Here is a 24,151-nt window from a genome sequence, read left to right on the forward strand (position 1 = left end):
ATATTAGAATGGCTCCTCCAGCTTGTTTCTTAGGACCATTTGCTTGGAAATATTTTCTAGCCTTTTACTCTGAGATAATGTCTGTCTTTGTCACTGAGGTGCACTTCCTGTATGCAGCAAAATGCTGGGTCCTGTTTACATATCCAGTCTAGTTGTCTATGTCTTTTTGTTGGGGAATTGAGTCCATTGATGTTAAGAGATATTAAAGGAAAGTGATTGTTCATTCCTGTTATTTTTGTTGTTGTTGTTGTTAGAGATGGAATTATGTTTGTGCGGCTATCTTTTTTGGGTCTTTGTTGGAAGATTACTTTCTTGCTTTTTCTAGGGTGTAGATTCCCTCCTTGTGTTTGCATTTTCCATCTATTATCCTTTGTAGGGCTAGATTTTTGGAATGATATTATGTAAATTTGTTTTTTTGTTTTTTTATTAGGTATTTTCCTCATTTACATTTCCAATGCTATCCCAAAAGTCCCCCATGCCCTCCCCCCCACTCCACTACTCACCCACTCCCACTTTTTGGCCCTGGCGTTTCTCTGTACTGGGGCATATAAAGTTTGCAAGTCCAATGGGCCTCTCTTTCCAGAGATGGCCGACTAGGCCATCTTTCGATACATATGCAGCTAGAGACAAGAGCTCTGGGGTACTGGTTAGTTCATCATGTTGTTCCAACTATAGGGTTTCAGATCCCTTTAGCTCCTTGGGTATTTTCTCTAGCTCCTCCATATGGGGCCCTGTGATCCATCTAATAGCTGACTGTGAGTATCCACTTATATGTTCGCTAGGCCCCGGTGTAGTTTCCTCTTTAAGGACTTCTTGTTTACCTGTGTTCTCCTGTGTTTCCTTAAGGGAGTTATTTATGTCCTTTTTAAAGTCCTCTATCCTACTCATGAGATGTGATTTTAAATCAAAGTCTTGTTTATCTGGTGAGTTGGGGTATCCAGGGCTTGCTGTGGTTTGGAGAACAGAGTTCTTATGATGCCAAGTAGCCTTGGTTTCTGTTGCTTAGGTCCTTGTGCTTGCCTCTTACCATCTGGTTACCTCTGGTGTTATTTGGTATTGCTGTCTCTGACTGGAGCTTGTCTCTCCTGTGGGCCTGCGATCCTGTGGTCTTAGATGTGTCAATACTTTTGGGAAGACCACCTCTCTCCCAGGAAGGATTTGGGCCACAGGAGCTGTGGGACACCCTTAGCTCCAGGGCACTGATGGAAACTGGAAGGATCCTGTCTCCAGCTGGTTTGCTGTTCCTGTGCCTTATGGGCTCCTGGTGGGTCCCTCTTTGTACAGTTATTGGAGCAAAAGTGGCTATCTCATCTGTGAGCTCAGGAGTGAGAGCACACCTGGGAAACTAGCTCCTGGTGGGTCCCTCTTTGTACAGTTATTGGAGCAAAAGTGGCTATCTCATCTGTGAGCTCAGGAGTGAGAGCACACCTGGGAAACTAGCTCTCTGTGGGTAGGATATGGGTATGGTGGGCTGTGGGACATCCTTAGCTCTGGGGCACAGATGGATCTGCAGATCTTTAAATCTTAAAGTAAATAGGACACTCATTTTATCTTGTGTGCCTAAAAGGCTAGAACCAAGAAGAACATGCATGCACATACTGATGGAACAGGGAGAATTAGAAAGCCTATAAAAACTGTTCCAGCCCTAATTCAAGGTTTTCAAGGAGAAAATGAAAGGTTTCTTGGGTATACACTTGAAGTTAAACTAGAAAATAAAGGTTATTATGAACAACAAAACATCATAAACACAGTAATTATTTAAGTCTTTGTCCTTTCAGATATGCTCCAGAAGGAAATAATGTAGGATTTGGTCCAATGTGTTCTTTACCAATTTGAGCATCAATGAGCATTAATGATTACATATACATATATATGTGTTTATAGACTATATCTATGTCTGAGTCACTTCAGACCATTGAATCACTTCCAATACTACAGCAAATTTGGAAAAGGAAAATATAATAAATTACATTTTGTTTTAGAGTTATAGTGGAAGGAAATTAAGTTCCCAGAACAAATGAAAATGAGACAAAAGCATCTGTATGCCATATGAAAAGCCTTTCTTGTCTTTTATTAATGAACATTTCCCATTTATATCTTTTGAGAAGACCACAATTTCAGTACAATTAACTGTACTTCATGTTCATTCAAAGGAAATTGTAAACCTCCCCCCCCCCATTGTTCCTTCACACAGAGGAGTCTGAGTTCCAGGTGAATACTGTCCTCTGAGACTAGAACATGAATGTCATATTTTTGTGTGATTCTAACCAGCTGGTCCTATGCACAGTTCATGTAGTCTAACTCCCGAAATAGTATAAACTATAGCAAAATTATTGCATAGTGGCCATTGAATCTACCTAACCCAACTTAAACATAATCTTTTTAGAGCCTTAGAGCTATGCTGAGGTAATTGCTACCATTCCAATTTTTCTAGATGGTAAAGTATATACATAGAAGTTGAATAACAAAAATGCCACCAAGGATACTGTTAGGACCTAAATCCAACCCAGCTAGTCACTATGTTATCTGTCTGCATGTTCTATGTATTCTCAGGTATCATGCTTCAAGGATGCTTTAGATTTCTTAGCCAGAAAATGAGACAAGCTGTTGGAGCATGTGGACCCTGTGTAGATTACTAGAGAAAATATCTCTGCTTACTCCTGCTTAATGTATAAGGCTAAAGGCCTAAGGATGATAGCATAAATTCAATGCATTCTCTTTATTTACATTTCTATGATGTAAACAAATATCCTGGCTCCACAGCCCACTTCATGAGGCATCACTGTTGAAACCACCCAACCTCTCTCTTTTAGTTTTGCTCTCCCACTCTTGTTTGTATTATCCTCCATTCTTGAGTTCTCTATATAGTTTTCTTTGATCAGTTATTGAGCCCAAGCCTTTCAATCCAGTCTAGACTCTCTCAGTGCCATAATGATTCCAGAGTCCCTTTGAATTAGAGCACCTTCCTGTCATGTCACTTTTCTGCTGTGTTATTGAGAACTTGATTGGCCTTGGGAGCATTAGAGGAGCTAGAGAAAGTATCCAAGGAGCTGAAGGGGTTTGCAGCCCCATAGGAGGAACAACAATATGAATCAACCAGTACCCCCAGAGCTCCCTGGGACTAAACCACCAACCAAAGAAAACACATGGTGGGACTCATGGCCCTAGCTGCATATGCAGCAGAGGATGGCCTTGTAGGGCATCAATGAAAGTAGAGGCCCTTGGTCCTGTGAAGATTCTATGCCCCAGTATAGGGGAATGCCAGGGCCAAGAAGTGCTAGTGGGTGGGCTGGTAGTCAGAGGAGAGGTAAGGGGATAGGGGATTTCCAGAGGGGAAACCAGGAAAGGGGCCAACATTTGAAATAAAGAAAATAGTAATAAAAAAACTGAAAGGGGAAAAAAGAAGTAGGAAATACTGATGGGGGAACTTTCTTGGTCACTTCATATTAAGTATCCATGACTATCATAAAGTCAGCTATGGAGAGTTTCATCACGATCTCTTTTAGTGTATTTGTAAGATGAGTCCTCTGTTAGAATTCTCCATGACTCAAAAATTTACAGTTATAATAGTTCAGACATTTTTTTCAGTTTTTGAAAATAGCCTGTGCAATGTTGGATTCAAGTGTAATTGTGCTCTATTTTGTTAATTAATCTATTTTGGTTAATGAAGATATGCATAAGGAAATTAGAAATAATTGTGCCATACCATACATGCAAAAATATTTGCTTCACCAGCCAATGAATTTCTTATGAAACACTTTTATGAATTATATCATTGGTTCTTAGGCATAGTCTCTGCTGATCCAAGTACAGAAATAGCTTAAAGGAGGACTGTGCTCAGAATGAGAGCCCAACTGTTTAAAACATAGTTCTATTTTGAGAGTCACGTTTTTGTTGATTAAGCTTGGGAGTAAATTGTGTCTTTTGGTAAATTGATTGTAGTGTTGATTAATATTAAATGATGTTTATAAACTCTTGTGTAAATGGAATGATTTCAGATGGGTGCAGTAGCTTTGAGCACATGGAACACGCCAGTGCCCTGGGAGAGGCATATACTATAGTAAGCCTTAGGGATGGTCGAACAAGTGAGAAATGAAGATAAAAAGAAATTTTGGATCATACTCCATGGCTGTGTGAATAGAGTGAATATGATGTAGATGCAAGAGGGTGTTTTATGCTTACTAATGGCAGAAAAGAAATACTAATATAGACTTCAAAATGTGACCAACTTATATATACATGCCAGATTATACTTGTCAGATCTTGTATGAGCTTTTTTTCTTACATTATCTGTGTTGTGTGTCAACCTGTGTCAGTTATGTTGGGCTGGAGTGGGACATTACAGTAATTATAAAGGTCTTAGCAGGTTGAAATGGGTTTGATTGAGCTACAGTAGACTACAGTGGTTTATGCTGTGTTTGAGACAATTTTCTATGAAATGTCTAGTTGCACTTCAATAACATTATCAAAACTGATCCTGGTAGAAGAGAAACTCAGTAAAAGGTAACATCGCTATCTGTTCTGTTGTCTTCTGAATGCTTGAGTGTTTCTAAAATGTATGTATTGACATCTAATTTCCAATGGGGATAATACCAAGATATAGGGACTTTTCGAGTTGAATAGTTCAGCCTTCAATGGGAAAAGGGATTGTGTAATGGATTTTAGCACATTCTCTAATTCCTTCTATTATGTGAGGATACAGAGGGTATCACCCATGAAGAATGGACTCTCAGCAGATATCAAGTAAGTCGATTGGAACTTTGATGTTAGACTTCCGAGTCTTCATTATAATGAGCTATGCTGTTCATAAATTACTAGTCTAAGATATATTTCTATAGCGGCAAAGAGAACATCATCTTTTTAAATTAGATATTTTCTTTGTTTACATTTCAAATGTTATCCCCTTTCCTAGTTTCCCCTCCGAAAATCCCCTATCCCTTCCCCCTTCTCCCTGCTCCCCACCCCACCCATTCCCATTGCTGGCCCTGGCATTCCCTTATACTGGGGCATAGAACCTTCACAGTACCTAGGGCCTCTCCTCCCATGGATGACCGACTAGGCCATCCTCTGCTACATATACATCTAGAGCCACAAGTCTCACCATGTGTTTTCTTTGATTGGTGGTTTAGTTCCGAGGAGCTCTGGAGGTATTGGTTAGTTCATATTGATGTCACTTCAGCTCCTTGAGTACTTTATCTAACTTCTTCATTGGGGATCCTGTGTTTTGTCCAAAGAATGATTGTGAACATCTACTTCTGCATTTGCCAGGTACTGGCATAGCCTCTCAGTAGACAGCTATATCAAGCTCCTGTCAGCAAGTTCTTGTTGGCATCCACAATAGTGTCTGGGTTTGGTGGTTGTTTATGGGATGCATCCTCAAGTGGGGCAGTCTCTGGGTGGTCGTTCTTTCAGTCTCTGCTCTGAACATTGTCTCTGTAACTCCTTCCATGGCTATTTTGTTTCCCCTTCTAAGAAGGATTCTGAGCTTCTGGGTTGATATCCACTTATCAGTGAGTGCATATCATGTGTGTTCTTTTATCCACTTATCAGTGAGTGCATATCATTGTGTGTTCCTTTGTGATTGGGTTATCTCACTTAGGATGATATCCTCCAGATCCACCTGTTTGTCTAAGAATTTCATAAATTCATTGTTTTTAATAGCTGCATAGTACTCCGTTGTGTAAATGTACCACATTTTCTGTATCCATTCCTCTGTTGAGGGACATCTGGGAGAACATCATTTCTAATGACAAATATGGGAAGAGATTTATCCATTAATCTGAAAAAAGTATTTAGTGACTAATTTCCAAGAAATAATCCCCTATCTATACACTGAAGATGCAAGGATAAAACATGGATGGCATATTAATCCCAGAACTTGGGAGGAAGAGGCAAGTAGATCTCTATGTTTGAGGCCAACCTGGTCTATAGAGCAAGTTCCAGAACAGCCAGGGCCTCACAGAGAAACCCTGTCTCAAAACAAACAAACAAACAAACAAACAAAACAAAAAACCAAAAACAAACAACCCTAAAAACCAAAACAAAACCACAAAGAAAATAAACAAAGTAAAATAAATAATGAAAATTAAAAAATAAGACATGGATGGTGTCCACCAGAAGGCAGAAAAAGGACCAGATATCAAAATAAAAGAAAATTGATGTATAGTGTATAACGTTACATCAGCTAGTTCCAAACTTCTGTTACTTGATTCAATAAAAGTTTCTCTTTCGTTACCAAAGTCCATTGTGGACAGACTTTGATGGCTGTACAGTTATCCTCCTTGGGTTCATCATCCTCGACTGTTCATCCTGGTGGTAGCACCCCACCAGTGAGTATTTGTTTCCATGCTCATCATGGAGTAGAGGGTCTAGTACCACACATTAATTGTTCTAGCAAGTTAGTATTTCTTACTATAACTGGAACCATTGGCTTTCTCCTCCCTGCTTTAGTTTTGAGGGAAGTGGGGATGCCACCATACTGTGTTCTAGATGTTGAAAAGTGTTAGATTTTGGATTATTTTATTTTAATTGACCACAGGTAAGGGTAAGCCATTGTGAGAGCCCAGCAGGTGGAGATATCAGGGGCATTTTAACAGCTTCCTGTAAGTTTTGATGTTTGGGAATTCTGCTATCATCTTCAGTGATATGTAAAATGGTAGAAATTATACTTGAACCTAACATGTACTCTACAAAGGAATAGCATATGTGAGACATAAGTGCTTTTTGGGGGGAGGGCGATATGTGACAGTGTTAGATGTCCCTTCTCAGAAAGACCATGCTGGTTACAGTTCAGAGCACATTTGCACTGCACTCTTTGACCTAAGGAGACACTGGTTCATTTTTTCTACTTTATTTTACTCAGATGCAGTGACTGAAGTGAAGACAGACATCTATGTGACCAGTTTTGGCCCTGTGTCAGACACTGACATGGTAAGTATAGCTCCTAAAAAAGGAAAAGAGAAAGATGATTCAGTGGGTGAAAGAAAACAAACTGCCATTTTTTTTTTTCACAGCAGATTCCTAGTTTATTTTCCAGGAGATATCTTGTCCCATGAATTCCTTATTAGCATTTTTGGGACAATTTTACTTTTTCTATGTGCCCTTGACCTGTATCCATAAATTACACTTAGCCACACAGACATACCTGTCTCTTCTTCCATATCTTTAAAAATTGGTTTAGTCCTCTATTGGCAGTTTTCTGTCTCTTCACATTTTTCTGGCACCAATACATGTTTGTCCAAACAGGTCATTTGAAGAAAGTGATGTTAGTTACTATTGTTAGTCACGTAACCAATAAAGCCATTGCAGAAGTCTGTTCCATTCACTGAAGACGTGGATGGACCAAGGATTCCAGAGCTTGGATCTAAATCACTTTAAATGTTTTCCAGTTTTATAGGCGTGAGCAGAGGGAGAGAGCATAATCAGGCCCGAACAGTAGGGCAGTGGATACTATGCACTGTATGTCTACTTTTAATGTGGCACACCTAGCCCTTTTGGTGGGTGCTGGGGATCTGAACCCACATCACCCTGTACAAGTACTTTAGTAAATGACCTCTCCACCCTAAGAAAATGGAACTTTCAAATCAATTTTTTATGCATTTTCTCTTAAAATGCACACACACACCCCATTTACCTGTTGCCACTCATTTATCCCCATCCACAAATGCATTCCCATAAATGTATACATATTCCCCAATCACACAGAGATTTCCCACAGCCCATGGGCACATATACTTGCATACAGCTATCTGAATCCAGAGATGCCAATGACACATACACATAGTCTTTTCACCTGGCTTCTGGTTTCTTTGTTTTCCAAGACTGGTTATTCTCATTTTATATCCTTCAACGGTATTGTTAAAGCAGGACAATATACACTTTAGTGATAAGTTGCAGCAAAAACTTATCAACAACAACAGAGTACATGAAAAAGTAAATGAAATGTAATTCAAAGTACAAGAAATGAGTTGGAAACTGGATGTAATTGGGATTTTTTAGACGTCATGATTGAACAGGTCATGATAACTCTGCAATAAATGGGGTGAAATAATACATGGATCCTCGGTAGTAATATCAACACTGAGACATCAAAAGACTTTTTCCCACCTTGAGTGAATTAAGGCCATATGCCTTTCTGTAACTATCTACTATTAGCAGTGATTAGGCCATTTTCATGATCAGAATTATGGGAAGGTGGCACAAAGGTGGCCATGACAGAATGGCTACAAATAATTTGGTGAAAAGGCACTTTTGCATTGGGGCTGTCTATCTCTTTACAGCAAAAAACAAATCTTGACAGATGGAAAAATTCTTCATGGTATCCCACGACCTCTTTTAAAACATAGTTGTTGTTGTTGCTGTTGTATAGCCAGTTTTCTTTCTTAATTTTTGTTTTATACATTGTGATGGTGTGTATATTCTTGGACCATGGAGTGCCATTTGGAGGTGTGGCCTTGTTGGAATAGGTGTGACCTGGTTGGAGTAGGTGTGTCACTGTGGGTGTGGGCTTAAGACCCTCACCCTAGTTGCCTGGAAGTCAGTCTTCCACTAGCAGCCTTTGGATAAAGACATAGAACTCTCAGCTCCTCCTGTGCCATGCCTGCCTGGATACTGCCATCCTCCCACCTTGAAGATAATGGACTGAACCTCTGAACCTGTAAGCCAACCGCAATTAAGTGTTTTTTTTTTTTTTTAAATGAGACTTGCCTTGGTCATGGTGTCTGTTCACAGCAGTAAAACCCTAACTAAGATGTACATTTTTTAAAATTAAAATATAGTTGTATCACTGTTCCATTCCCTTTCTTCCCTTTCTGCCTCTCCCAATCCCTTCCTCCAACTTCTTCCATGTGCCCTTCTCCATTCTCATATCGATAGCCTCTTCTTCCCCTATTATTATTGCTAATATCCTTCGAAGTTAGTGTCTACTGTGGAGGCTGGGGACCTGTTAAATAGGAAAGTTTAGATGTTAGCTCTAGGTATTGCTCACTCTTTCCTGAAGGATTCACTGACTGCTGAAACTAAGGTAACAAGTAACAGCTGGAGATCTTCCTGGGAAATACAATGTGCATCCAATTAATGATGGAAGTAAATAATATAGTCATAGAACTGACCATCTAGCTTAATGCAAAAAAAAAAAATCCAGAAGTTTGAGGAAAGGGGATACATATTACACATTATAGTCATAATACTTGATAGCAAATTCAAGTAATATATATTCTGCTTTGACAAATGCTTATGGGAATTGTGCAGAGATATCAAAACTTGTAAATATCACAAAGAAAAGAGTGGTCATTAAGAAGAAAACAAAAGTTCAGGAAAGGATTACTTTATTGATAGTGGTAGACTTGAAATCTGTTCCTCTCTAGCACTGCAAAGAGGCTATGGCCACTTAAGCTCCTTCCTTACCACTGTCAAGGATCACAGTGGATTGGCCTAGTTTGAATGCCTCTCATTTTATTGCCATAAGTATATTTTCCGATGTAACCAAGAAATGTCTATATTCATGATTTTCTTCCTAGGAGTCCATGATCAGTTCTCTCCTGGGGTTTGTGTAATATTCATTGTCAGGCCACATGCATATACTTGGAAAACCATTTTAAGAGCCACACATCACTGAAAAAATTGCTATGGATTAGCATATACATAATATCTCCAAATGCATAACAATGGAGAGAATGTAAATTAAAGAAGGAACTCAAAATTGGAAAAAAATCAAAAGACTTTCACTTTAATTCATTTGTCATGGTTGTTGAACCCCATATTCTGCTAAATAGGCATGGACCTTGCAAGATTTTTTTCTGGTGCTTGCTTTGACATGGCATTGTTCGAGAGTTGAAGCCTATGTAGGAAAAGTATTAAGTACCTTTCCCAGAGGGCAAACTTAGTCTTATTATCTGAAAGATTTGATTTAAGTGCCTCAGAAAACAACAAAACTCATTTGTCAATTTGGACACAACCATACTTAGAAAATATGTAAGGGCTCAATTTGTAAAGAAGTAATTGATTGCATTTTTAGAATGGTTAGGTCAAAATCAGATTGCTTTGGATCAAAGGTTGTGGGATACCTAAGGAACAAACAGTTACTGTCTGATTTTTCTCCACCAGCTTTGAGTCTGGACAAAAACAAATCTATAAAAATTGGTTTATATAGTCTAAATTTTAAAACTGATTAATTAATGGAAATATCCTTAAAGTATGTCTTATTATTAAAAAATAACTATTAGGTACAGATAAAAAGTCCTTTATACATTGAAAGCAATTCCTTTTGATACATTTAATTTGAATTAAGTTAACAACTACCAATTATTATGATATCCATTTTCCATCCTTTCATCAATTCTTTTGTTTGTGTGCTCTTAGGTTGCTTCTTATTTTAAAATAATAAACTTAATGATACGAAAAATTGGACAAATGTCCAGTGAGCATGTTTGAGTTTTTTTGTCATTTATTTATTTATTTATTTATTTATTTCACTCCAGATTTTATTCTGCCCCCCATTCACCCTCTGACTGTTCATTCCATATTCCACATCCCATACCTCCTTCCCACCCCCTGTCTCCACAAGGATGTCCCTACCACCCACCCCCACCTCTACCCCACTTGACCTCGAAACTCCCTAAGACCTCCAATTTCTTGAGGGTTAGGTGCATCATCTCTGAATGAACACAGACCTGGAATTCCTCTACTGTATGTGTGTTGGGGTCTCATATCAGCTGGCGTTTGCTGCCTGTTTGGTGGTCAAGTGTTTGAGAGATCTCAGGGGTCCAGGTTAATTGAGACTTGCTGGTCCTCCTACAGGATCGCCCTTTTCCTCAGGTTCTTTCAGTCTTCCCTAATCCAACAACAGGGGTCAGCTGCTTCTTTCCATTGGATGGGTGTAAACATCTGCATCTGACTCTTTCAGCTGCTTGTTGGGTCCTTCAGAGGGCAGTCATGATAGGTCCCTTTAGCTTAGCTTCAGTAATAGCTTCAGTAATAGTGTCAGACGTTGGAACCTCCCCTTGAGCTGGATCCCACTTTAGGCCTGTCACTGGACCTTCTTTTTCTCAGGCTCCTCTCCATTTCCATCCCTGAAGTTCCTTCAGACAAGAACAAATATGGGTCAGAGTCTTGACTGTGGGATGGCAACCCCATCCCTCACTTGATGCCCTGTGTTTCTTTAGGGCATGTGCTTACATATAAACTTTGCAATTCATATAATCTTTTTTTTTATTTAAAAGGTTTCAGATCAAATAGTTTTGTGATGTGCCAATTTACAATCCCATTATCACTGTACAATGGTTCCATTTCTATAAATTTTCTTGTTTCAAATTGTCACACTTTATATTTGATACTTTTATGGACATGAAATAAAACCTAATTGATTATATTCACATTTTCCTGATTTACATAAGGGTTAAGAATGTTTCCAAACTATGATACACCCCTGTAACCAAATATAACAAATATCCTATATCTTTGTGCTGTCACTTTAAAAAAGTATTTATTACATTTATTCATGTGTGTGGAAGTCAGAGGACAACATGGAGTCAGTTCTCTCCCTCTCCCTTGTGGCTCCCAGGAATCAAAGTTAAGATATCAAGCTTTGTGGCTGTTCTTCTCTGAACCACAGTGCTGGCCCCCATTTTGCAACTTTTCTTTCTTTTTTTTTCAATTATTTTATTAGATATTTTCTTCATTTACATTTCAAATGCTATCCTGAAAGTCCCCTATACCCTCCCCCACCCTGCTCCCCTACCTACCCACTCCCACTTCTTGGCCCTGGCACTCCTCTATACTGGGGCATATAAAGTTTGCAATACCAATGGCCTCTCTTCCCAGTGATGGCTGACTAGGGCATCTTCTGCTACATATGCAGCCAGAGACACAAGCTCTGTGGGTACTGGTTAGTTCGTATTGTTGTTCCACCTATAAGGTTGCAGATCCCTTTAGCTCCTTGGGTACTTTCTCTAGCTACCCCATTGGGTTTCTTTTTTAAATTAATTTACTTTTTATTGAAAAAACATTCTTCTCTCATATAACACATTCTGACCACAGTTTCCCTTTTCTCAGTTTTAAATTGAGATTTATCTTTTATGATTGCTTTCACACGAATGCACCTCTCTCTCTCTCTATCTCTCTCTCTCTCTTTCTCTCCCTGCATGTGTGTGTGTGTGTGTGAAGGAGAAAGAGACAGAGAGAGTGAGAGTTTGCACATGTTCACATGCACATTTAGTTAAGTGATGATTTCTAAGTCATTAGAGTGAGTCTAGGTTCAAGAAATGATGAAAATTTGGTATTGATTCTTAATTTTACAAGGTAAGACTCATAATTATGTGATTTCCTAGAAAGGTCAGATGGCAGATAATTCTAATTAGAGAACATGACATACATCCACTTGATATTCCATTCTTTTTTTTCAGGATTCATTTTATTTTTAAAAATATGGAGTATAGGGCTGGAGAGATGGCTCAGTGGTTAAGAGCACTGACTGCTCTTCCAGAGGTTCAATTCCTAGCAACAACATGGTGGCTCACAACCATCTAAAACAGGATCTGATGCCTTCTTCTGGTGTGTCTGAAGACAGCAACCCTGTACTCACATACGTAAAATAAATAAATAAATCTTTAAGAAATATGGAGTATTAAAAATAATAAAAGATATAATATTCACAAATAACAACAAAAGTTCAACATCATTATGTATCAGGGAAATGAAAATTAATACTAATTTGAGATTTTATCTTTAAAAAATTTTTGAGGGATGCATGTTTATGAACATAATTGAAATTGTACAACTTCCCTTTGACCTATATTAAGATGACTTTTTGTTTTCTAATATTTCTGTTTATTTGCATTAATCCATAATCCAGTATTAGACTATCTTTACATTCATTGGAAAAATTAACCATGCCTTGATGTAATATTTTGATTCATTACTTAGTTTGTTATATTATGATTTTATGTATTGCCTATGATCACAGGTATTCACGAATTCAAATGTTACTCATTTTTGCTATTACTCTTGTCCATCCCACGGTTACTTTTAGCTCATGAAATTGAAAGAAGCTCTTAGCTGACTTCCTTGCCTCTGTTTTTATTTAATTAATACTTAATGTACATATGAGTTATAGTGTGATGATTCACCACATACATATGATATGCATTGATCAAATCAAACTTAATTTTAATTCCTTCTTTCTTTATGATTTGTTGGTGCTCACTTTCCACAATGATTTCCACACTCATTTCTTTTTTTTCATTAAATTTGTGAGATGTTTTAAAATTATTGTTTTCAAAGTCACCTTTGCCTGTCTGTCTATCTTACTTGTACTATTTCTTTGTGTTTCCTATTTAATTTTGCTCTTGTATGGATTGTCCATTTTTTAATTTACTTTGGATGTGTTCTGTGGTCCTTCCAGAATCTTAAGGTACTTTCACATATTGATTTTTCTCTTTCTTATGACTGTCTTTAAATCTTCTGTATCAATATCATTCCAAGTGCCACTTTAGAAAGCTAAAACAAGACTTCAGATGTAAACATTTATCACTTCCAATAAGAGGTAAGTATTCTTTCTAGTATCTCATTTTTTCTGACAGGTTAGTATGTCTTAAATTGACAAGACTATGGGTATTCATTATTCCATGCTTAATCATTGGGTTTTAATTTTAAGTATAATTACATATTTGATTGGGCTTTTATTTATTGAGAAATTAGGTGTTTGTTGATTTTCTATGCAATTTAATTTTTGACTTGTTTATTTTGGTTATATATTGTTAATACATGTAGAATAGAGACTTTTAACACTTTTAAGTGCTGTGAAAAAGTAAGAAATGAAGGGATTTTTCGATTTTAATTTGTTTCAAGAATTTCATACATGAATACTATATTTACATAATTTTCCCCCTATATTTCTCCCTCAGCTCCTCTCATGTTCCCTCATTCCCTCTTAAAGTTTTTACTTTTTCCTTAATTATACACACACACATAGACAAGTATACACACAATGTACACACACACACACACACACAAATACATAATGCACTGAATCCATATACAGTTGCTCAAATGTGTGTGTTTGTGTGTGTGTTTGCATTAAGTGTTGACCACTTGAGATCAGATAACCTATCAAGTGGCTTATTCCTGAACAAAAAGAATGAAATAGACTCAAGAAAATGGAAACATCTCTCATACTCATGAATTAGCAGAATTTGTATTGTGAAAATTACAATCATACCCAAATCATTCTATTGATTCAATGTATTCCTGATCAGGATTCAATGTATTCCTGATCAATCACCAGATATTTCTCCCAAAATTAGATTTTTAAAAAATCCAAAAATTCATATTGAACCACAAAAGACTCCAGAAAGCCAATGCCTTGTCAAGCAGCATGAACAATGCTGGAAGGATTAGCATTCCAGATTTCTAGCTCTATTATTTCTAACAGAATGACCAAGGAATGTCTCTGATCAAAGGACTTATGTTTTCCACTTGAGGTGCTCCTTAAAAAATGGGGCTCAGAGCTAAACAAAGAATTCTCACCTGAGGAATGCCGAATGGCTGAGAAGCACCTGAAAAAATGTTCAACATTCTAAATCATCAGGGAAATGCAAATCAAAACAACCCTGAGATTCCACCTCACACCAGTCAGAATGGCTAAGATCAAAAATTCAGGTGACAGCAGATGCTGGCAAGGATGTGGAGAAAGAGGAACACTCCTTCATTGTTGGTGGGATTGCAAGCTTGTACAACCACTCTGGAAATCAGTCTGGTGGTTCCTCAGAAAATTGGACATAGTACTACAGGAGGATCCCGCAATACCTCTCCTGGGCATATATACAGAAGATGTTCCAACCGGTAAGAAGGACACATGCTCCACTATGTTCATAGCAGCCTTATTTATAATAGCCAGAAGCTGGAAAGAACCCAGATGCCCCTCAACAGAGGAATGGGTACAGAAAATGTGGTACATTTACACAATGGAGTATTACTCAGCTATTAAAAAGAATGAATTTATGAAATTCATAGCCAAATGGATGGACCTGGAGGGCATCATCCTGAGTGAGGTAACCCAATCACAAAATAACTCACACAATATGTACTCACTGATAAGTGGATATTAGCCCAGAAACTTAGAATACCCAAGATATAAGATACAATTTGCAAAACACATGAAACTGAAGAAGAACGAAGACCGAAGTGTGGACACTTTGCCCCTTCTTAGAATTGGGAACAAAACACCCAAGGAAGGAGTTACAGAGACAAAGTTTGGAGCTGAGATGAAAAGATGGGCCATCTAGAAACTGCCATATCCGGGGATCCATCCCATAATCAGCTTCCAAATGCTGACACCATTGCATATACTAGCAAGATTTTGCTGAAAGGACCCAGATATAGCTGTCTCCTGTGAGACTATGCAGGGGCCTAACAAACACAGAAGTGGATGCTCACGGTCAGCTATTGGATGGATCACAGGGCCCCCAATGGAGGAGCTAGAGAAAGTAACCAAGGAGCTAAAGGGATCTGCAACCCTAAAGGTGGAACAACATTATGAACTAACCAGTATACCGGAGCTCTTGACTCTAGCTGCATATTTATCAGAAGATGGCCTAGTTGGCCATCAGTGAAAAGAGAGGCCCATTGATCATGCAAACTTTATATGCCTCAGTACAGGGGAACGCCAGGGCCAAGAAGTGGGAGTGGGTGGTTGTGGGAGTGGGTGGGGGAGCGTGTGGGGGACTTTTGGGGATAGCATTGGAAATGTAAATGAAATAAAAACCTAATTTTAAAAAATCTAGAATGATACTTTATTGAAAGGCAAAATGTTTATTACATAGTCCATCTTGTGTATTTTTGATCATTCTCAAATACATGGGTATCATCTCAGTTGTACTACTTTATGTCTTCTGAGCTTTACCCTAATATCTTTTATATTTGATTCACTTTCCTTATTTTCATAGACTTGAAGCACTTGTTTTCCCTATTTTTTTGTAATTTATATCCTTTCAATTACATTCATAAGTGATTACCTTAAATATTAGCATATATACTTAACAATCAAATGACTTTTTTTTATGTCTCCGTTCTCCTTCCAAATCTTATAAGACTGTATTACCTCAAATGTTTTGCTACCTCCTTCCAGGGAACCTGTTCTAGTTAGTTTTTCTACCTTATTTCTTAGCAATTATTAGCCATTTTAAAAACTTATGCATTTGCCAGTACTGATGCTTGTCATTCCATGTTACATATTCATAAGAGTTTCACTTATCACTACAGGGAGATATTCTTTTAGAAGTCATTTTATGAGTGTTCATTTAATCATTTAATTATAATTGTGCATAGAGAGCATACTTTATATTAGGTAGAGTTAGGTAGATGCTAAAGAAATTGTAGTGAGCAGAAAAGAAGTCCCTATCAGAATAGAATTTCCAGCTTGTTGGAAGTGAAGAAGAAAAATAACAAATGGTCAGGAGAGGAGGCTTACTATTTGTTCATGGTAAAATGATCAAAGACTGTGACTTTACTGTACAGTACGACAAAACTGAATTCTCCAAATGCTGTGGGGAAGCTAGCCATAAAAAAAGGCTAGAGTTAAAATGTCTCTTGAGTACTAAATTCTCGGTCTTACTGTACTTGTGTAGAATTAGCTTTATGCCGATCCAGCTCTATCAGCTATAGAATGCAGGCATAACACTTTTCTGCTATCTGGCATGTCCAAGATATATTTTCTTTCTTTCTTGTCCAAGATATATTTATTTTCTTTCTTTCTTTCTTTCTTTCTTTCTTTCTTTCTTTCTTTCTTTCTTTCTTTCTTTCTTTCTTTCTTTCTTTCCTTCCTTCCTTCCTTCCTTCCTTCCTTCCTTCCTTCCTTCCTTCCTTCCTTCCTTCCTCCTACCCTCCCTCACTCCCTCCCTGCTTTCTTTCTTTCTTTCTTTCTTTCTTTCTTTCTTTCTTTCTTTCTTTCTTTCTTTCTTTCTTTCTTTCTTTCTTTCTTTCTTCCTATTAGATATTTTCTTCATTTACATTTCCAATGCTATCCCAAAAGTCCCCTATACCCCCCATGCCCTGCTCCCCAACCGACCCACTCCCACTTCTTGGCCCTGTCATTCCCCTGTACTGGGGCATACATATGATCTTCTCAAGACCAAGGGCCTCTCCTCCCATTGATGGCCAAGTAGGCCATCCTTTGCTACATATGCAACTAGAGACACAGCTCTGTGGTGTATTTGTTATATATTTTCATTCTCTTTTTGGCTTCTTATTACCTTGAAGAAGTCTGATATCAACCAAATTTGACTAGCTCTTTATAGGTAATATGCCTTTTCAGTTTTGTTCATGTGGTCTTCTTTGTGCCAGTCTTTGAGTCTGCTGTGTGCTAGATTGGCTTACCTCTAGTTTATTGACTTTGCACCTCATTATGGTCTGTTAAATCTCAGGATGCATCTATTTCAATAGTTCTGGAAAAGTTCATCCATTATTATATTGGAAACTGTTCCTCCCTCTCCTTCTCTATTCTGTCATGTTTTGAATCTTTACACAATTATGGAGTAGTCCAACTTTCTTCCAGGGTTTGAAGTAGATGATACACTCATTTGGGGGGAACCCATTCCTTCTGTGGCACTATTGCTTCCAGAAGTATCACACTCAGTATTCTAGATTTTCTGCCAACTTGGCCAGTAATTTTGCGTATGCCAGGAGAATTCTATATTTGGAGGTCATGTTGAAGAAAGAAACTTTTTAAAAAGAAAAAATAAGGGAAAGAAATGGCTTCCTGGGTGAGGATGTCACTTTATATGCATGAGGACCTATTTGGTTCTTCTGAACACATATAAAAAGCTGGAGCTCAGACTCAGATGAAATTTGTATTAAAATACATGTTTTGCTTTTATGGTAACACTTGTAATGACCTCTAATGTTCATATGAGATCATTCATAAATAAAGACAAAGAGGTGATTTTTTTTAACTAGAGATATCATAGCACAGAGAAGAAAAGTCTTTTGCTCAGCTTTTATTATATGTAGAGGATGACTTTTTAAATAAAGTATGTGTTAAACATATGGTTAGATATATGTATCATCTGCAATTTCAAAATATGGCAATAATTTTCAGTCATCGTAATTTGTCATACTCACTGGTAAGTACTTCTAATAGACTCCACTTCTCTCTCACAGAAAACATTTCAGTTAAGATTTGCCAAGAGTATTGCTGATCCACATCAGAATCCTACAAAACATTGCTTCACTCTTTCTTTCTTGGTCTCTCTGTTGTAGGAATATACTATTGATGTATTTTTTAGACAGACATGGCATGATGAAAGACTGAAATTTGATGGACCAATGAAGATCCTTCCACTGAACAATCTTCTGGCTAGTAAGATATGGACTCCTGATACCTTCTTCCACAATGGTAAAAAATCAGTGGCTCACAATATGACCACACCCAACAAGCTGCTCAGACTGGTAGACAATGGGACCCTCCTCTATACAATGAGGTAAGAGAGTGCTAACACACACCAGAATATAGTGGAGCTAGGACTTAATTTGGAAGTTGTGGATTTTATGTTATATATCAAAAATTCCTTTGGTTTATCACAATTAAATGTTTTTTTTTTCATAACAGTTGCCATGGTCATAGTGTCTCTTCATAGCAATAGAACAGTTACTAAGAAAAATGTCATGGCATTTTGATGTCAAAAAGGATTAATTTTGGAAGCATTTGCAATATAGTATTCTTTGCTCTAACAAAGAAATTTTCTTGGTTCTTGTTCTTACATTTTGTATGTTTTGATAGCTTCACTGTTATCAGTTTATACTTCCTTAACCGTGTGCCCATATTTATGAACATAAATTATGAGTTATTAAGATAACCTGATTCTAACAGGTAAATGTAAACCTGCAATTATAGGTTCATCCAGAATTCTAAACAACTACTGCAGTAGTCCAAGTGGATCCTTCTATCTTACAAGCTGGCAGCAGACCTTTACAGTTTATATTTAATGCTAATTTGTAGGCATGAAGAATGCAAAAGTCATGGGATCATGCAGGCTTCATCTAAGATTTCAATGGAAAGATAAGAAGGCCAGGAGATAAATTCCCTGGGAGTAACCTTGGGAGGGAGCTATGTGTATCTGTGAGAGTGAAGCTGAAAACGCAGACATTTAGACATGCCCAGAAAATGCAATTCTGCTGAAGAAAATTTCTGGTCTGACTAGAGCCAGTCCAAAGTAGCCATATAGGCTGTAACTGGAAAATTCATGAGTCAAGGCTGCCTAAGTCCTTTCTAGACCTGGGATTCTAAACACAGAGGTATAGAAAAGTATTCTCTAGCTGAAGGGATTTGCAGCCCCATATGAGAAACAACAATATGAACTAACCAGTAACCCCAGAGTTCCCTGGGACTAAACCACCAACCAAAGAAAACCCATGGAGGGACTCAGGGCTCCAGATGCATATGTAGCAGAGGATGGCCTAGTAGGCCATCAATGGGAGGAGAGTCCCTTGCTCTTGTGAAGGTTCTATGTTCCAGTATAGGGGAATGCCAGGGCTGGGAAGTGGGAGTATGTGGGTTGGGGAGCAGGGGGAGGGAATGGGAGGGGATAGGGGACTTTCAGAGGGGAAACCAGGAAAGAGGATAACATTTAAAATGTAAATAAAGAAAATATCTAAAAAAAAAAAAAAAAAAAAAAAAAAGGCATCCCCTACTGAGTCTTTTCATTTGCCAGATCCCCCGTCCATGATCCTAATTCTCCTGTTTTAAAATGGCGATATTTTAATTTGTGTCATTTTACATTGGAAGATTTTTTTTTCATTTTAAAGGAGGTCAGAATTAAGAGTTTGTCTCAGCCGGGCGTGGTGGCGCACGCCTTTAATCCCAGCACTCGGGAGGCAGAGGCAGGCGGATTTCTGAGTTCGAGGCCAGCCTGGTCTACAAAGTGAGTTCCAGGACAGCCAGAGCTATACAGAGAAACCCTGTCTTGAAAAACCAAAAAAAAAAAAAAAAGTTTGTCTCACGAAAGGATGGACCATCTAGAGACTGCCATACCTGGGGATCCATCCCATAATCAGCCTCCAAACGCTGACACCATTGCATACACTAGCAAGATTTTGCTGAAAGGACCCAGATATAGCTGTCTCTTGTGAGATTATGTAGGGGCCTTGTAAACATGGAAGTGGATTCTCACAGTCAGCTATTGGATGGATCACAGGGCCCCCAATGGAGGAGCTAGAGAAAGTACCCAAGGAGCTAAAGCGATCTGCAACCCTATAGGTGGAACAACAATATGAACTAACCAGTGCCCCCCAGAACTCATGTCTCTAGCTGCATATGTATCAGAAGATGGACTAGTCGGCCATCAGTGGAAAGAGAGGCCCATTGGCAAACTTTATATGCCTCAGTACAGGGGAACACCAGGGCCAAGAAGTGGGAATGGGTGGGTAGGGGAGTGGGATGAGGTTATGGGGGACTTTTGGAATATCATTGGAAATGTAAATGAAGAAAATACCTAATTTAAAAAAAAGTTTGTCTCAAGTATCGTAAAGAATTTGGCCCTTTCCTCAGTGTTCAAACTTAAGAGAAAGTATTAATGTAGTTTAGATGAAATGTATAGTGTTAGATGAAATTATGTATGATCTTGCCATAACTTTATTCAGAAGTTACATATGGCTTGAGGAGATATGTTTAAGTATCAAAGTTAACAAGCACGGACTTGTGTTGAATAATCTTGATTGCCATCTTAGTAGAAATTGAAGAGTGCCTGCGAGAGTGGTAAAGAACATCTCTGTGTATGGGCCAAGTATTTTTCAAAAAAATGAACTAAGCTATATTGGCAGTGACAATCCATAAAATGAGGATGTAATTATTTATAGGCACTGTAAATATTGATAAATATGGTAAAAGATTTGATAATTTTAAAAAGACAAGAATCAATGCTAGAACACTGTAGTATCAAGAGCTCTTTACAATCACCAGCATCTATATCACAGGAATTCAGTTCTTGACATTATTCTAGTCACTGAACTTTTATAAAGTTCCTAACTACTTTAAGGCCAAGGGACTATTATTACTAACTTAGAGATGAAGAAACTGAGAAAAAATGGAGGAAAGAAAAACAGCGTTATATAACGTCTATACAGTAGTTAAAGGTCAGGTTCTATTTTTTCTGACTGGAGAGTCTAGTACGTATTTGTAAGATAGAAAAAAAAGAGCAGATCAAAAGATAAATTCTGAAGACAGTGCATAAATAACATTTTTATGACAGAGAAATGCATAAGTGTTGGCATCAAAACTACAGTTATTTTTTCACTATATATGAAAATATGTATGCTTAAAAGGAGGTAGAGAGAATGGGAAAGGCATTTGAATGCACAGGATATAAAAGAATTTGGGTATAATAGAACATCAGAATAGTAATAGATGGGAGAGAGTCACAATTGTATTAAAGTGGATGAAAAAAAAAGATTTTGGTAGTACATTGTATTTAACACCTTTGTGAGTATATTACACGTAAGCAAAAGACACAATGATATAATAGAGTTAATAGAATGATAAACTAGGTATGTTTATTGTTAAAAATCTGAACAGTAATATAATTTAAAAGGAACAGAAAATGATAGGAAAGAATGAAAATGAGAACAATAGAGCAGAGAATGGATTAAAATAGTAAAGGAGAATCTTGCAGAGGATTAGGGCTCCATATTCAGGACCCCAGGCAGCTTATAATTGCCTAGAGCTTCAGGAGATCTGCCACCCTCTTCTGGCCTCTACCAGTGCTTCACTCAAATGCACATCCCTCTGCTCTCACATATACAGAAATAAAAATAAATATTCTCTAATATGTATTTGAGTTTTGGAGAAAAGGGGGGCAGAGAAGACAAGTGAGGATGTAAAAGAAAACACAAAGATTCATCTTGAGGAAGACCAACGATGAAGCAGAGCAAATTCTTAGTCACCAGAAAGAAAAGGTAATAGGAGGAGGATGGCTATTCAGCTCTCTCTACCCTGAAGCAGACAAGAAGGCGAGGCTTAATGTGGACAGGTCTGATGCCTTTATGCTTATTTTGAGTATAGTAGGGAGGAAGAACAGAGGTACAGAAGGTTGATGAAACCATTATTTTCCTAGCACAGCAGAGAGTACACCTTAGATCCCAGAAGGTGGGCGGAAGAGAAATGAGGTTCAAAACTCTGAGGTAAAATCTTGGCTCTTTTTATGGCTCCACAAGTGATTCATCTAGTGACCTTCACGAGTCACAAGCTGTTTCCTTTTTTCAGTTCTTCATTTAATAACCCTGGCTGCTGCCTGCCTTGCAGCAACATACAAAGTAGAAATTGAATAAGGCCTGCAGACCATTTAGAATTTTTCAGAAAGACTCATTCTGTAGCACTGTTCTTATTGTTGTGATGTTCATGAATTTTATTCTGGATTCCATGAGAACACAACGAAGGGAGGACAGCTGCTCAGAAAAATTGAACCAGGTCTTTCATGAGTGTGTTTCAGGATGACCATGAAATGTAGACTAAGCCCTATTATCTACTGCTTACCTCAGCTGCACACATACTAATATTGGAACAACATATAGAAGTTTCACAAAACTAGCCCAAGATGATATCCACATTTAGGAACTATTCTAAACTACCCAAGTTTGTGTGTGTGTGTGTGTGTTGAACCCTTTCTTTACTAATGATATTGTACTTACTAATGAAAGAATAAATATACAATGTTCATAATGCTTGTTGTCAGTAATATAGTAAGAACCCCTTAAATTTCTTAATAGGATGGAAAGTCCTCATAAAATTTAACTAGATTTTATTCCACTGCATCACCTGCCTAACAACACATTTATAATACCTTAGTATGTGTAAGACTCTGGAATATGTATGAAGCTACAGAGATATGTAAGACATCACTTAGTTCTTAAACACTTTATGGTATTGTAGTTAAGGAGGTATATAAAATAATACAAATTCCCTTCATAGGGAGATGTACAAATGTCATAGAATCATAGTGTAAAAATAACACCCCAGCATCAAAAAGCAAATAGCAAAGAAAAAATGTGATGCAGAAGCCATGGAAGAATGATGATTACTGACTTGCTCTCCAAGGCTTGGACTACCTGATATTATTATTATTATTATTATTATTATTATATCCTACAGTTCAGACTTTATCCCCTTCCTGGTCTGCCCTAGACTATTCCCCATTTCATGCCTCCCCTACCCATCTCCAAGAGGATGTCCCTACCCCCATCCCACCCCACCAGACCTCCCCCTTCCCTGAGGCCTCAAGTCTCTCAAGGGTTAGGTGCTTCTTCTCTCACTGAGGCCAGACCAGGCAGTCCTCTGCTGTATATGTGTCAGGGGCCTCATATCAGCTGCTGTATGCTGCTTGGTTTGTGGCCCAGTGTCTGAGAGATCTTGGAGGTCCAGGTTAGTTGAGATTGCTGGTCTCCCCATGGGGCAGCCCTTATCCTCAGCTTCTTCCAGTTTTTTCCCAATTCAACCACAGGGGTCTCCAGCTTCTGTCCATTAGTTGGGTGTTAGTATATGCATCTGACCCTTTCAGCTGCTTGTTTGGCCTCTCAGAGGGCAGCCATGCTAGGCTCCTGTCTGTAAGCACACCACAGCATCAGCAATAGTGTCAGGGCCTTACCTCTGAGCTGGATCCCAATTTGGGCCTGTCACTGGACCTCCTTTTCCTCGTGCTTTTCCTTATTTTTGTCTCTGAGTTCCTTCAGAGTGGAACAATTATGGGTCAGGGCTTTTGATTGTGGGATGGTAACCCCATCCCTCCAAGTGATGTCCTGTCCCTCCACTGAAAGTGGACTCTACAAATTCACCTTCCCCACTGTAGAGCAGTTCATCTAAGGTCCCCTCTTTGAGTCCTGAGATTCTCTTACCTCCCAGGTCTCTGGTACATTCTAGAGGGTCCTCCCACCTCCTACCTCTCCAGGTTGCCTATTGCCATTCTTTCTGCTGTCCTTTAGGGCTTCTTGGTTTCTTATACAGGCCAAGGTCACCTGCCCAGGGGTGTCACCAGCCACAATCATCTGGATCCTCTGACATCAATTACTAATTAAGTAAATATAATACAAGCTTGGCCACAGGCCAGTCTGGAGGGTGCATTTTATCAGTTGAAGTTCCCTCTTCCCGAAATATTCTAGTTTGTGTTAAAGT

At 38.3% G+C, this 24,151-nt stretch overlaps 1 protein-coding gene across 4 annotated transcripts in view; it reads left to right on the top strand.

The window, feature by feature from the left end:
• Gabra3 (gamma-aminobutyric acid type A receptor subunit alpha3) overlaps positions 1 to 24,151 on the top strand; it is a 210,989-nt gene that overhangs the window by 121,433 nt on the left and 65,405 nt on the right. For all 4 annotated transcript variants that reach the window (XM_029473538.2, XM_021152863.3, XM_085838162.1 and 1 more), the window contains 2 exons: positions 6,863 to 6,930; positions 18,253 to 18,473. In XM_029473538.2, coding sequence (XP_029329398.1) covers positions 6,863 to 6,930; positions 18,253 to 18,473 — 289 coding nt within the window. The remainder of the gene's footprint in view (positions 1 to 6,862; positions 6,931 to 18,252; positions 18,474 to 24,151) is intronic.

This window comes from Mus caroli, unplaced genomic scaffold (assembly GCF_978045245.1).
Source record: "Mus caroli unplaced genomic scaffold, Mus_caroli_1 scaffold_5, whole genome shotgun sequence".
Taxonomy (NCBI): Eukaryota; Metazoa; Chordata; class Mammalia; order Rodentia; family Muridae; genus Mus; species Mus caroli.